At 32.2% G+C, this 15858-nt stretch overlaps 1 protein-coding gene across 2 annotated transcripts; it reads left to right on the top strand.

The window, feature by feature from the left end:
- The first annotated feature begins 556 nt into the window (after positions 1 to 556).
- LOC139902950 (uncharacterized) lies at positions 557 to 8748 on the top strand. 2 transcript variants are annotated; one of them, XM_071885672.1, is made up of 6 exons: positions 557 to 817; positions 2128 to 2233; positions 2399 to 2682; positions 2891 to 2996; positions 3087 to 3356; positions 8713 to 8748. In XM_071885672.1, the coding sequence occupies exons 1-6, from the start codon at positions 735 to 737 to the stop codon at positions 8731 to 8733; spliced, it is 870 nt and encodes a 289-aa protein (XP_071741773.1). In that variant the 5' UTR covers positions 557 to 734; the 3' UTR covers positions 8734 to 8748. The 2 variants fall into 2 exon arrangements, with proteins under 2 accessions (XP_071741773.1, XP_071741772.1); XM_071885671.1 differs by lacking the exon at positions 8713 to 8748 and having other exon boundaries at positions 3087 to 3722.
- Positions 8749 to 15858: the final 7110 nt, after the last annotated feature.

The raw sequence follows: 15858 nt of genomic DNA, 5'->3' as shown, positions 1-15858 counted from the left end.
TAGGGATTTCGGCCGATCCAAGAGAGAGGGTGGGCTTCCTTTAGTCCATTTTGATGTAATGTTCAATAGCGTGTGGCCCGAAAGCCCGAACGGAGCCCGAAAAGCGAAAACGCTGTTACGCGATTAAATTTTTGGAGAAATCACGCGCTCGCGAAAAATAAAATATATAAATACTTTATATACTCATATGATATAAAAATATCATAATTAAAATAATTTGGATTCAAAAATATCAAAAGTCTAACCGTTGGTTTAAAAACCGAAATGATTCGCCGGATAAAAATCCACGACACGTAGAAACGTACAATTTTAAATACGAATACAAATATCCATATAACACATAATAAATAATATATTATTACTAAAATAATAATATAAGTCATAAATAACGTGGCACGAATAACAATTAATGAACGTTAAATAATAAACAGTAAAAGATAACGAAAAAAGTAGGGTCGTGATATTTAGACACGAAATAATTTTACAAACTAAAACTAAACCTAATAAATAAATAGTAAATCATAAAAAGGCATTTGAAATGAAAGCCTGTGTGTAATTTGTAGAGAGGCTTATTGGAGGGCACTTTGATTTTTGAGCAGGTCTAGTCAAATCTAGGGCTTTAGCGAACGAAAGCTCACTAGTACTACTACTGCTAGGGTTTCTTCTTCTTCTTCTTCTTCTGCTTCTTCTTCTTCCTTAACTACTACGGAGTGATTAATTAGAAGGTAAGTAAAATGAAGGAGGATCAAACGAGTATCGAGTCTCAGATTCAACAAGCTATGCGCGCTCGCAGTCAACATTTCAGAGACCAAGCAGAGTACTTTTTTTCTTTTAATTTGAAATATTTATATTTATATGTTGTTTATTGTTTAGGTATTTCAGTTTTCTTGTATTGTCTGCTTGCATCATGATCTATTTTTGTGCTGTTGCAACCATTAGTATGCTATTTAGGGTTTAGTGGTACATATACTCATATTAGGCGTCTATATTCACATGGATAGGATGAATTCCTTGCCCAATTAGATAATGAACTGAAAATCTAATCATAATTATAGTGATATATATTATATAATCAACGATGTGTTTACTAGTCGAGAAATGAGTGTTATACTTAATTGGGGATGGGGTATGTTTGGTTGGTAGGTTTAGGGTTCTCTAAAATGGGTTTAAGTTTCGATTCCTTGGTTAAAAAGATAAGTTTTGCCAGCTGTTTCGTGAATGTTTTCTTGCTGCTGTTTGTGCTTCTTCAAGCCACATCACCAAACACACTGTAACAATATTCTTTTGTGGATTTTTTATTCTAGACAATCAGAAAAATTGGGATTACTCATTTGTTTTTGTACAAGTGATATTAAAAGGTAAAGACTAAAGGTCGGTGCTTTCATATTCCATGGTAAGGTAATTGTTGGATTGATACCCATATCCAATTCGCTACCAAACAATCTTTTTAAGTAATGATACAACCAAAGGGCCATTGGCCTTAAAAGAAAGTAATAATACACATCCACGTTCCGCTTTGTTATCAGACCGTACACAGCTTCTCTACATAAACTAAACACCATCTCTGTATTTTTTTCATTGTAGTTGCAACTGTGTTTACTTATATTTACATTCATCGTCACTATTATGTTGAAATTTACTTAACTATGTGACCTATACACGTTTATAAATGTATGCTAAATAAAGTTAAAAATTTCGTTCTCTTTAAATAGGAATGGGATTGTTAAAAAAAAAAAAAAAAAACTCAAAAAGGATATAGCGCAAGTTGGTCGAGTGTATCATATGGGTCACCAGTCCTTCAACTTGTATTTAGGGTTACTATAGATGGACATCACCCGTAATTACTTAACTTGTATCACTGTGGCCATTTGTTTCAAAAGTATGCCATTTGTTTCAAATATTGTTTATGATGTCAACTAAATTTTTCTGGATGATATAGTTCTTTTAAAATCCTAAAATACTTTTAAGTCTTACAATCGAGCTATGTAATTGTCAAATAACACACTTATGAAATTGTTTGTGCATGTGTGCCTTTGCTTTATAGTTTCTCATTTGTCTTTTATAAAATTTTCAGCTGTGATAACCATGAAATATATTTGATATTTACGTTCTGTTTTCATTAAGCAGGTCAGTATCTTTTGTGGGAGTTAGAAGATTACTGGAGCAAGACTTGGGTTTAGATACATATGCATTGGATGTACATAAGAAATATGTTAAACAATTGTTGGAGAAGGTACCTTTTCTTGTTGATGCATATAAAAGTACTTTTTGTTAGGGTTATGATTATGATGACTCAGTTATAAATTTATCTAAGATTGGTAAAGTTTAAAAAGCTTTTTAATTCATTAAATGTAGCGTTTGACACCTCATTTGTATATTATTCTCAATGCCTTGCTAGTACTTGAGTGGTACCGAAGATGATGACAATGTCTCCAAGGGTTCAGAACAAAAAAAGTCAAAAGAAGTCAAAGTTGAAGAGGATGAGCAACTTAAAGAGCAACCGGTAACAGAAGACGTTGCAAAAGTTGAAAACTCATCTCAAATGGAACTTTTGTCAGAAAATGAAATAGCCAAATCTGTAAAGTCTGAAAATTCAGGGGCTGCAGTGGACAAAATACCTACCGAGGTCATGATAAAGGACGCCCTTTGGAACAAAGCAACTTATTTTAGATCGAAATCTGAGTACGTAACTTAGTTATTGAAGCAACCCATTTTTACTTATGAACGGACTGATGAGGTTATACTTTATTTGATTGGTCAAACTTACTTGAAAAGAAAATGGGTCATGTGTTAAAATTTGCCCTAAAGTGTAGCTCAAATAATTGACATTTTAATTCATTTTCAAACAAGAAATATTATATTATCTTTGAAATACTATTTATTTTTTCAGGGAACTTACAATGGCGAGTGTCCGTCGAATTGTGGAGGAAGAACTTAAACTCGATAAGTTTTCTCTTGATTCGTTTAAAAAACTAATAAGTAAGCAATTAGACGAGGTAAGATGACCTATTTGATGTCGTTTGTTTTGTTGTTTTGGAAAGTTTGTTTGTCACTAAGGCGTACTTACGTTTTTACTTCATCTACAGATTTTAAATTCTGAAAATGAGGCTCCAAACAAGACTGGCGTTGATTTTGGAAGTGATAAATTAGATTCTCAAGTAAAACCGAAAAAGAAATTGGTCCCAAAAGCAAAACTTAAAAAAACTGAAGAACTCAAGAAACTTAAAAGGCCTGCGCAAGAAGCTGATCGAACAAAGAAAAAAAAGATCAAGACTTCAGAACAAACATCTTCTGAGAAGAACAACGTATCAGAATCTGGTGATGAATCTGAATCACATGCTAAAAAATCTGTGAAAGTTAGTATATTTTTCTCTTATACGTGTTTGATAATTCAAAGTGTCAACTATATCTAATATATGCCAATTACGGGTCTATTATGGGCTGTATTGCTTTGATGGTAGGTCAAATTGCTGAATTATAATTTATAAGGTAGCTAAAAATGTAATGAAACGTGGATCAAACGTACCAAAACTCGCCTAACATGCAGAGCCGAATCTAAGTAGAGACCCGTGGGGTCACGTGACACCGCTAGTTTGAAATTTTTTAGTAAAAATATCTCATACATTGTATAGGACACCACTAAATTTACATGTATCACCCCATATATTTTTCAAATCTATAGTTTTCCTTTTAAATTGTATAGAAACCACTAAATTATACTACTCGGACCCCATATATTTTTCGAATTTAAAACTTTTTTAAAATAAACTATCGCTAAAATAGCATTTTAATATAATTAGTACTGAAAAAAATTTCGGGACCCCATTGAGTTTTAATCCTGAAATCGCCACTGCTAACACGTATTCAAATGCTTAGAAAGTGTTTAATAGTTTTTTAAATTTCATTACTTACAAAAGGAATTGTAATGAATATTGTATACATTTTCATAAACATGTTAATTGCTTGAAATTGTTGACTTTTTAAGTCAAAATTATATGAATTAGTTAATTTGGATATATATGCCAATCGGGACTCGTTTAAATACTTAGAATGATTATTTTAACATGTTTTAGAAGATGAATTGTAATGAATATTGTATACATTTTCATAACCATTTGTTTTGAAAAAGTGTAGATGTTAAAATTATGAAAATGTGTATAATGTTATAATTCAGTAGGCTTATAACTACCTTTAGTGGTTTGATTTTTGATTAAGAATGCTAATAATGAAATGTAAGAACAAAGATGATAATGGAGAGAAAGAAAGAAACACTTTGTAAGTGTGAGAAATGGTGCAAGTTTAATGCTTGCATTCATGGCTATTTATAGCAAAAATATCACAAGTTTAGGAAATACAATAATATTACTTTTGTGTATCAATAATTGACTATCCATTTATATATATATTTATATATTATAACATTCCCCCTTGGATAGCAATTTTGTTTGTTGAAGATCAACTGTAAGTTACTGCCTCGTTAAAAACCTTGCTAAAGAAAACCCAGTGGGAAAAAAACTTTAGCTAAGGGAAAAAGAGTGCAGCATGGAGTTGACTCCCCCTCAAGTAGACATCGCTTCAGTTGTTACATCTTTTGAACATGTCTCATACCAATGTTATGAACGTGTGTTCTGAAAATAGCAGTTGGAAGTGCTTTCGTGAAAAGATCAGCAGAGTTTTTGCTGGATTGAACATATCTCATTTCAATCTCGTTGTCCTTAATGAGATTTTGAGTGTATGAGAAGAATCTAGGAGGTATGTGTTTGGTTCGGTCACTTTTAATATACCCTTCTTTCATCTGTGCTATGCAAGCTGCATTATCTTCATAGATAATTGTTGGACTTTTATCGCGTTCTAGTCCACAAGAATCAGTAATGATTTGTGTCATTGATCTCAACCAAAAACATTCCCGAGTAGCTTCATGTAATGCAATCACTTCGGCATGATTTGATGATGTAGCAACAAGTGTTTGTTTTTGAGAACGCCATGATATTGCAGTACCTCCATTTAGAAATACATATCCAGTTTGAGATTTAGCTTTATGTGGATCAGATAAATAACCTGCATCAGCATAACCAACCAAATCTTGTTTTGATTCGTTAGAATAAAATAATCCTAAATCAGTACTTCCTCGAAGGTATCGAAATATGTGTTTGATCCCATTCCAGTGTCTTTTGGTAGGAGCAGAGCTGAACCTTGCCAACAAATTAACTGCAAAAGAAATGTCAGGTCTTGTACAATTTGTAAGATACATAAGAGCTCCAATTGCACTAAGATATGGTACTTCTGGTCCAAGAATATCTTCATGATCTTCACATGGACGAAATGGATCAGTTTCAACATTGAGTGATCTAACAACCATAGGAGTACTTAATGGTTTTGCCTTGTCCATATTGAAACGTTTCAAAATCTTTTCAGTATATGTTGTTTGATGTACAAGTAAACCATTAGGCATATGCTCAATTTGTAAACCAAGGCAATACTTGGTTTTTCCGAGATCTTTCATTTCAAATTCTTTCTTTAGAAGTTGAATGGCTTCATGGATCTCTTTATTTGTACCTATGATGTTAAAATCATCAACATAAACAGCTATGATCACATATCCGGATGTTGTTTTCTTAATGAAAACACAAGGACAAGTAAGGTTATTTGTATACCCTTTGCTTATCAAGTAATCACTTAATCGGTTATACCACATACGTCCCGATTGTTTTAACCCATATAAAGATCTTTGTAATTTAATCGAATACATTTCTTTGGGTTTTGCATTTGATGCTTCTGGTACCTTAAATCCTTCAGGTATCTTCATATATATATATCACTATCAAGTGATCCATATAGATAAGCAGTCACAACATCCATGAGATGCATTTCTAAATTTTTAGAAACTGCCAGGCTGATTAAGTATCTAAAAGTAATTGCATCCATAACTGGGGAATAAGTTTCTTCATAATCAATTCCCGGTCTTTGAGAAAAACCTTGAGCTACAAGTCTAGCTTTATACCTTGTAACTTCATTTTTCTCATTTCTTTTTCGGACAAAAATCCATCTGTATCCTACAGGTTTCACATCTTTAGGAGTGAGAATGATGGATCCGAAAACTTTTCTTTTATTGAGTGATTCTAATTCAGCTCGTATTGCTTCTTTCCATTGAGCCCAATCATGTCTATTTTGACATTCAACCATAGATGTTGGTTCTGGATCATCATCATTATTCATGATGTCATATGCAACATTAAATGAAAATTTCTCATCAAGATTTTTCATTTCATTTCGGTTCCATAATATTTTTGAATGTGCATAATTGATTGCAATTTCTGTATTGACATCATCAATCTCCTCTGCAGTAGGAGTACTGATTTGTGGTTCTTTTTGAACACTTTCTTTTACCTTATTATCAGCTGATTTTCTTTTTCGAGGATTTTTATCTTTGGAACCAACTGGTCTCCCACGTTTCAGACGTGGCATAGATTCTTGAGTGACTACATTATCAGTTTTCCGATTTGGAATCTCAACTCGAGCTGGAGTATTAACTGCTGGTATATATGATTTAGTCACTCTTTTTGTATCTGTGAATGCATCAGGAAATTGATTTGCAAGTTCTTGTATATGCATTATCTTTTGAACTTCTATCTCGCATTCTTTTGTGCTAGGATCAAGATACTTTAATTGAGGTTCACACCATGAAACATCATTTTCTTTATTTTTTATTTCTCCCCCTAATCTAGGAAACAATGTTTCATTAAAATGACAATCAGCAAAACGTGCTGTAAAAACATCACCTGTCATAGGTTCAATATACCTTATGATTGAAGATGTTTCATATCCAACATATATTCCCAACCTCCTTTGAGGACCCATTTTTGTACGTTGTGGTGGCGCAATTGAAACATATACTGCACAACCAAATGTTCTAAGGTGGGAAATATTTGGCTCTTGACCAAAAGCAAGTTGTAGGGGGGAATATTTATGACTTGCACTTGGTCTGATGCGAATCAATGCAGCAGCATGTAAAATTGCATGACCCCATATAGATACAGGGAGTTTTGTTCTCATTATCAATGGTCTAGCGATTAACTGTAAACGTTTAATCAGTGACTCGGCTAAACCATTTTGTGTATGCACATGAGCAACAGAATGTTCAACAACAATTCCTATAGACATGCAATAGTCATTAAATGCTTGAGATGTAAACTCACCAGCATTATCAAGTCTCACCTTTTTAATGATGTAATCAGGAAAATGTGCTCTCAATTTAATAATTTCGGCAAGAAATTTTGCAAATGCCACATTACGGCTTGATAACAGACAAACATGAGACCATCTACTAGATGCGTCTATTAGGACCATGAAATATCTAAATGGTCCACATGGTGGATGAATTGGTCCACAAATATTACCTTGAATTCTTTCAAGAAACATTGGTGATTCTTTCTCAACCTTAAGTGGTGAGGGTCTAGTTATCAATTTTCCAAGAGAGCAAGATATACATGGAACCATTGTATCATGAAGGATTTTTCTATCCTTCAGTGGATGTCCATGTGTACATTCAATAATTCTTTTCATCATTGTTGATCCTGGATGGCCCAATCTGTTATGCCATAAATTAAATACACCGGGATCAATATACTTTTCTTTAATCACCATATGTGCTTCTGGTACATTTATATGTGTATAATGTAATCCAGAATTAAGTCTTGGCAGTTTTTCAATCACGTGATTCTTGTTAGTGATACTTAAATATTTCTCATTTTCTGCCGTTACTGACTGATAATCATATCCATTAAGGTATATGTCAGAAAAACTCAATAAATTTCTGCTTGACTTAGGAGAGAATAAGGCATTATTAATTAAAAATGTTGTACCGTTTGGTAATATGAATTTTGCCTTTCCTATCCCTTCTATCAAGTTAGCAGCACCTGATATTGTATGTATAGTTCCTTCCGTTGGTTTCAAATCAATGAAATATTTTTCAGATTTAAGTATAGTGTGTGTAGTACCACTATCTGCTATACAGAGATCTCCACTACTTGATTGATGTTGTGTTCCAGCAGAATTCATATTAAACTTCATATATAAGAAACAAACAGTAAGTATATAAATGTTACACAAAATGTTTATTACACACAAATAGATAAAACTGAAACATTTGACATACATAGAATTGAAACATCAAACATAGAACTGGAACATTTGATAAAACATATAGAACTGAAACATTTGAGAAAACATGATGACAAAGGTTAAATCGTTTTATTTATAAAAGAAACATATTAATTTAATTCAAGAAATCTTCATATAAATCAGATGGTTGCTCAGTGACTGTTGGATCAATATTATCCACAAAATTTACTTCCTTTTCTTTACCTTTCAGCGAATCCTGATACATCTTAACAAGATGTTTAGATGTTCGGCAAGTATTAGCCCAGTGGCCCATTCTACCACATCTGTAACAAGATTCTTCAGAATTTTTAGAAGAATTTTCTTCAACATCTTGTTTAGTGGGCTTGTTTTGTGGTTGATATTTATATTTTCGTGGATTATTATTTCTTTGACCACCACGGCCACGGCCACGTCCACGCCCATTCCCATTACCATAAGGATGGTTTCTACCATAGTTATGGCTTTTGGCATGATGATGGCGATGGTTATTATAACCACGACCTTGCCCGCGTCCTTGTCCCTGTTTATAATTATTTGCAGTATTTGCTTCAGGGATTGCAAGTGTACCAGTAGGACGGGATTGCTGATTTTTCATTAATAGCTCATCATTTTGCTCTGCAACCAAGAGATATGAATTAAGTTCAGGATATGTGTTGAACTTTAGCATTCTCAAATTTCTTTGCACTGTGATGTTGGCAGCATTCATTGTGGAGAAAGTTTTCTCCAACATGTCTGCATCACTTATTTCATGTCCACAGAATTTAAGTTGTGAGACTGTATTATACAGAGCTGAGCTATATTCATTTACTTTCTTAAAGTCTTGGAACCTTAATGTTCTCCATTGATCCATAGCAGCTGGAAGTAAAATTTCTCTTTGATTATTGAATCTACTTTTGAGACCTTCCCATAAAACATGGGGATCTTCTACAGTCACATAATTATTTTGTAAGCATTCATCAATATGTTGATGAATAAAGCAACATGCCGTTGCTTGTTCTTTTTCAGAACAAGTGTTGTTTTCATTTATGGTTTCAAGAATGCCCATTGATTTAAGATGCATTTTTACTTTTATAACCCATGGCATGTAGTTGTTTCCAGTTGATTCTAAAGGAGTAAATTTAAGCTTTTCCAGATTCGACATTTTCTATTATCAAAAATTAAAACAAACAACATGATAAATTAGAGTCAATTTATATTCATAAATATATAAACATTAAACATAAATTTAATATAACATAAATGATAAGTAGGCGACAGTGTCGACCATATGTAAGCAATCATAAATAAATGTTATATAACATAAATGATAATTAGGTGACAGTGTCGACCATATAAATGTTAGATAATAGAAATATAAATGTTAGTAACATAAATGATAATTAGGCGACAGTGTCGACCATATATTATTCAGGTGGTATAACCGACCATATATCATTTAGGTGGCAGAGCCAACCATAATTAGTATTAAGATTATCGTGCTGATAACGGGTTATAATTCAGTAGGCTTATAACTACCTTTAGTGGTTTGATTCTTGATTAAGAATGCTAATAATGAAATGTAAGAACAAAGATTATAATGGAGAGAAAGAAAGAAACACTTTGTAAGTGTGAGAAATGGTGCAAGTTTAATGCTTGCATTCATGGCTATTTATAGCAAAAATATCACAAGTTTAGGAAATACAATAATATTACTTTTGTGTATCAATAATTGACTATCCATTTATATATATATTTATATATTATAACATATAAGTTTAATATTGATTAAACATGTCATTATAATTGTTTTGGTTTGTTATTTTGCTAACACTAATGCATTACTTGGATGCACAAATTTTGTGTTTAATGTGTTTTGCAGAATGAACATGGTGAATCTTCATCCACGTCCTATAACTATAATACTTATACTGAGGATGAGGAGGATCAGGAAATCATCAGTCAATATAAACAACATCAACCACATCCATTCATTCAATTAACACGAGTAAATGAAAGAAGATTTACACCCGAACCTAATTTTTGATAGATTTTGGATAGAATATCCAAAGTTTCAGAGGAACTTAAACATTCTTCAACCTAAGAATGTTGAAGTGTCTAGGGTGATAGATTGGGCACCATTGGAAACTGTGAGATTGGCCGAACCAATCAGAGAATTACTTGTTCAAAGGTATGGTAATTCTACTTTTAATGACTGGGTCAGACTATTTGAAATCTGTAGGCCAGTATATAAAGAATGGTGTGTTGAGTTGATGTGCACAATTGAATTAAATAATCAAGTAGTCGAAATAGATGATAAGAGTTTTATTAGGTTTTTATTAGGAGGTGAAATGCATCGTATGTCTATGTTAGATATGGCTCATGCTTTATGCATATATACGCGTGAAGAACTACTATCTGGTGATTATCAACAATTGATAAGTAGAGGTAGGAGGGTTGATGAAACATTTGATATGCATGCATTATGGAGTAGAATGTCTAGGCATAATCAATTTCATGGGGACAGTTATTCTTATGCTGATATTGATTGGGCTGAACTTAGGGTGATACATAGATTCCTATCTAACTCTATTACACAAAGAGGTAATAATAAGGAAAAAGTGAACCAACACAATTTATTTTATCTCATGTGTATTAGAGACCCGCAAAGCTTCGTGAATATTCCCTATTGTGTGGCTTATTATTTATCAGAAATGGTAAAGGGTATAAGAAACAACAGTATTCTAGGAGGTGGTATATTCGTTACCTTAATTGCAGAATATCTCGGTGTGGATAGAACTCAGGGGAGGAATTTAGTTGCAATACCCGTACCCCGTGATCATATTGATATACGCGTTTATGCTGGTGCAAAGGTATTATTAAAACGACGTAACGCTACACTACCATATGAGGGCACTCATCCACAAGTAGAGCGAGATCAGAATCAGGGTAATGTAGGTGGAGGAAATCAAAACTGGACAGAAATGCAACAATATATGGCCCGAAATGATTATGAGCAAGCTAGGCAACGTGAGTTTCAGGCATGGCAACATCATCAATTTCAAATCCAAAGCCAGTTGGCCTACCAAGGTTTAAACTACGTTCCAACTGCACCGGCCATATTTCCTCCATGGACCGTCGATACCCGACCACCATATCCTACTTATGACCCATTCCAAGCATTCCAATACACTTATGGATATCCTTGGAATCCCGATTGGAACCCCCACCATCATCCCTAATTTCTTATTTTTTAGTTATTTGTAATGTTTATACTTTCAATATATTTTTTTTGTATTGTAATCATTTATATAATTTTCTAACTTTTTAATATTAGATTTTAAAATTTTTTGAATGTGGGGTGATATACCAAACATAAAAAATATGTATATATGTTTGTAGTTTATCTTATGTACAAAACAGGGTAAAACAGCGTACTTTCAAAGACTGACATTAAGTTCAGCAAAATGGTACTAATTTTAACGACAAGACGCAAAACATATGTGAAATAACAACTGCAGTAATGAACAAATGATGTGCACCATTTATCATTCAAACAATTTGTTTGACAAAATTGGTATTTTTAATTATCTTTCTACGCTAATCACCCTCATGAATTTAATTTTTTACTGATTTCTTGCAAATGAGGGCATTGCAAGATCTTAAGTGTGGAAAAGGGTTAAATTCTTTCGGGTTTAAACATTTGATTTATACACTTGGTTTATTTGCCAAATTTTATGAAAATTTGAAAAATTTTCAACTAAATAAATTCAAAATCATGTTTATAAATATTTATGAACGATAAAACTAGGTATTAATACCGAAATTATTGTTACCTCGGAAAGGACATAAATTGAGAAACAACCTAAAACGCTTGAATTCATTTAAAATGGAATAAAGGGGAATAAAAAGGCAAAGAAAGAAATAAAATAAAATAAAAAGGCAAAGAAAGAAATAAAATAGCTAAGTGTGGAATGAATTTACCAAGTTATTTAAATCACATATCACATATTTTTGTACAGATTATTGCAGGTACTTTGTTTTGGACTAAACTAATCAATTTTACCCAGTTTATTGTAATACATTTGAGAAAAAAGATGGATCTACACGATGAATCAATTCCATCATTAAAATGAAGTAAAGTCTTCAGAAAAAGAAATGCGCTTCTTGATTTAGGTCAAGAAGTTGTCATCCAGACCAGTTGTAGAGTCTACGAAAAATCTTGAAAAGTTTTCTCGAAAATCAGCTGGAAATTCACGGATCTCAGCATCAAACAGGGTCGCCAAGTGGTCAGACTTATTCTAACCATGAGAGGATCTGTCTCGTAAAATGGAGAGGGCGCCATGCAAATTAGCTTGATAAGACTAATGAATCAGATCCCCAGAAAGGATAATCTCCTTAAAAATTAAAAATCAGCTTTTAAGACTGATATTACTCAATCCTTGAGATTGAATTTAAAGATTGAGGACTACAAACCCATGAAATTCGATGATATCTAAACTCAAGCTTGAACGAGAAAATATTTTGATCAAATTAAAATCGATTTGTTTTCTGAAAACCTATTTTCAATACGTTCATTATCATTGAATGTAAATTCCTAAGAATTCACCAGAATTCATTAGGTCACCCGAACCAAATCGTGTGTCAACCGTAAGAACGGTGGTTGCATAGCATGGTCGAAGACAGGACCTTGTGCCAGACCGAAAAATTTATAGGGTGATCTTTACTATTTCTCCTACAAAGGATAGTAATTGCATCCCACACGTTTTTGGACCATGATTATCTGCATGTCATTAGACATTGCCTTAACAGTTGCTTGTTCATCGCTTTCCTTTACAATCGGACGGTAGCTTACTGAAAGGTAATATACGGGACAAGTAAATTGGACGTGTGCTTTCCTAATACAAGGTTAGCAAATGGGTGACACAAAACCGCAAGTTTTGAGCTAAAATTTTAAAATCTGAAACCCACAAAACTCACAAAAACATTTTGCAAACACCAGTGAAGGGTTATTCCGAAAAACTTGTCTATGGTAAAAGCTAGCTTGCATTTTCAGAAGATCAAATGTTTTCAAAAAGATCCAATTTTCTTAAAGGATCGAAATTTTCATAGTCATGTGGGACTGTAAACCATATCGTTACTACCATTGTTCATACCACCGTATCAAAATCACTGATGTATAAAGTGTGAGAATAAAAAAGTGATTCAAGTGTAGAGTAATTGTATTTCAAAGTTCTATATATTGCTTGAGGACAAACAACGTTCAAGTGTGGGAATATTTGATATTGCTAAAAACGAACATATATTTAGTAGCAATATCGTTCCAAATTAATAAGTTTTTAGTTGTAATTGTTTTAATTTTAAGTTGTAATCGTTTAAATAAATAAATGCGAAGACGGAAGACAGAAACAAAGATTTGAAGACATAAATTACCAGAACGCTCAAACGTACAAGTTACAATCTAAATGATACAATTTATTGATGAATAACATCTAAAGATTGAAAAGAGTATAAGCCGTGAACCGTAAAGTACAAGATTTCAAAGCACACGAAAAGACGTTCGAAAATCCGGAACCTAGACATAAACCAAACATCAAAGTACAACTTAACGGAGCTAAAATTACAAGTCAAAAGAATATATATATATATATATATATATATATATATTAAAAACTGTCGGCAACAAATGGGAAATTCAATTGAGAGCTGGAAAGTGTACCTCCGCGATCTCGGAGATACAAGGGGGAAAATCCCACGACCGCGGAGCAGATGACATCACAAATTCCCTATTGTACCTCCGCGAGTTCGACACACCTCTTTTTCTTTTCTTTCTTCTGTAAGATACATATACATATATATTTATATTTAAGTTATATTTAGGTTAATGGAAGTTATAGTTTAGTTGGGTTATTGTAACAGATGTTTTACGGGTTTTAAATTCGAAGTTCTGTCCGTGTAACGCTACGCAATTAATGATATTTGTAAGTTATGTTCTCCTTTGTAAATTAATGTGTGATAGCCCCGTCAAAACACTTAACGGCTCCGTCACTTGGTCCCACAGCTTGATCGGACTTGAATGAATTAAATAAACAACATTGCATTCTTTTATTCAAAAAGTTTCCCAAAAAGAAAATTTAACAAAATATGTAGTTTAACAAACCCAACATATTAAATATCCAAAGTTGACATAAAACATTGTCAACAAAACACCCACAAGTTTAATTATTCAAAAAGAGAATGCAAGTTTAAGGTTTCATAATTGTTTAACAAAAATCTACCCAAATGCATGCAGACTCTTCTAACACAGCGGAAGCAACCAAATAACTCAAGTACCTGAGAAAACATGCGAGTAAACTATCAACAAAAATGTTAAGTGAATTATACGTTTAAATAATTGAATAAACTTTAGACCACAAGATTTAAAATGTTAGAAAACATAAAACATTATTCCATTATCAATGAGCCACCTGGTAACCACTTAACCCTTTATTTACCCTTGCCAAACACAATAATAATATACACTGAACAAGTGTATCTACAACAAAATACGAAGTACTAAACATTCCGATTATAAATTGCTAGTGCGACTAGCTCGAAATGGGGTTGTCAAACCCGATAGATCTATCCGTAGGATTCACGTTCACCAGTAGAAACTAGTGATTACAGTTACCAGACTAGGGAATATTTCTGTTCAACTCATAACGAATAATTTAAATTTAATTGTCACTTGTGTCTAAACGTAAAATAAAAAGGATGTAATCACATCCCAAAAATATACTTTGAAAAGTATGTAAAAACGGGACTATAACTCACCTTAATAGCAAACGAAGTAACCACACAATTAAGCGAACAGCAAACGAAGTGAAGTGATCAGGAATGATCACAACGCCGACCTATAAATAAAGCAGGTCGATATAAATAGCTAACTTAGGTCAAGTCTTAGTATGATAGCTATTGTACATGTTGCAAGTAGACATTGAACAACACTCAACATGCATCGGTTTGATCGGAACAGCGTACGGACACACTTTCTATTTTTAGAAAGTTTCTATTTTTAGCAGGTTTCCATTTTTGGAAAGTTCTATTTTAGGAAAGTTTCTATTTTAGGAAAGTTTCTATTTTAGGAAAGTTTCTATTTTTGGAAAGTTTCCAAATTTAGAAAGTTTCCATATTTAGAAAGTTTCTATTTTTAGAAAGTTTATAAGTTAGGAAAGTTTCCTTAATTAGAAAGTCAACAAAAGTCAACTAAAAGTCAAAGTCAACCGAAAGTCAACTCAAAAGTCAACCTTGGTCAAACATAGTCAACGTTGATTTTTAAAGTATAGGTTATAATAATAATATAGGTTATAATGTTATTTAAAGTCATAAATGTATAATTATGTCATAACATAAGTTTAATTAAATTAAATTGAATTATTAAAGTTAACATAAGTTTAAATGATATAATTAATATAATATAAGTATTTAATTAATTAATTAAATATTAATCATAATATAAGTATTATTAATTAATAATAAATTTTAAATCATATCATAAGTATTATTTATTAATAATGAATTATTAATCATATCATAAGTTTCTAATTATAATCATTAAATCATAAGTATTTAATAATTAAATTATAATTAAATAATAACTAAACCTTATAATAATTAAATAATTAATTAACCCTTATTATAAGTCTTATTATAATAATCTCATAATATAAGTTTAATACTTAC

Source organism: Rutidosis leptorrhynchoides, chromosome 3, assembly GCF_046630445.1.
Source record: "Rutidosis leptorrhynchoides isolate AG116_Rl617_1_P2 chromosome 3, CSIRO_AGI_Rlap_v1, whole genome shotgun sequence".
Taxonomy (NCBI): domain Eukaryota; kingdom Viridiplantae; phylum Streptophyta; class Magnoliopsida; order Asterales; family Asteraceae; genus Rutidosis; species Rutidosis leptorrhynchoides.
This window is presented reverse-complemented; position numbering and strand designations above follow the sequence as displayed.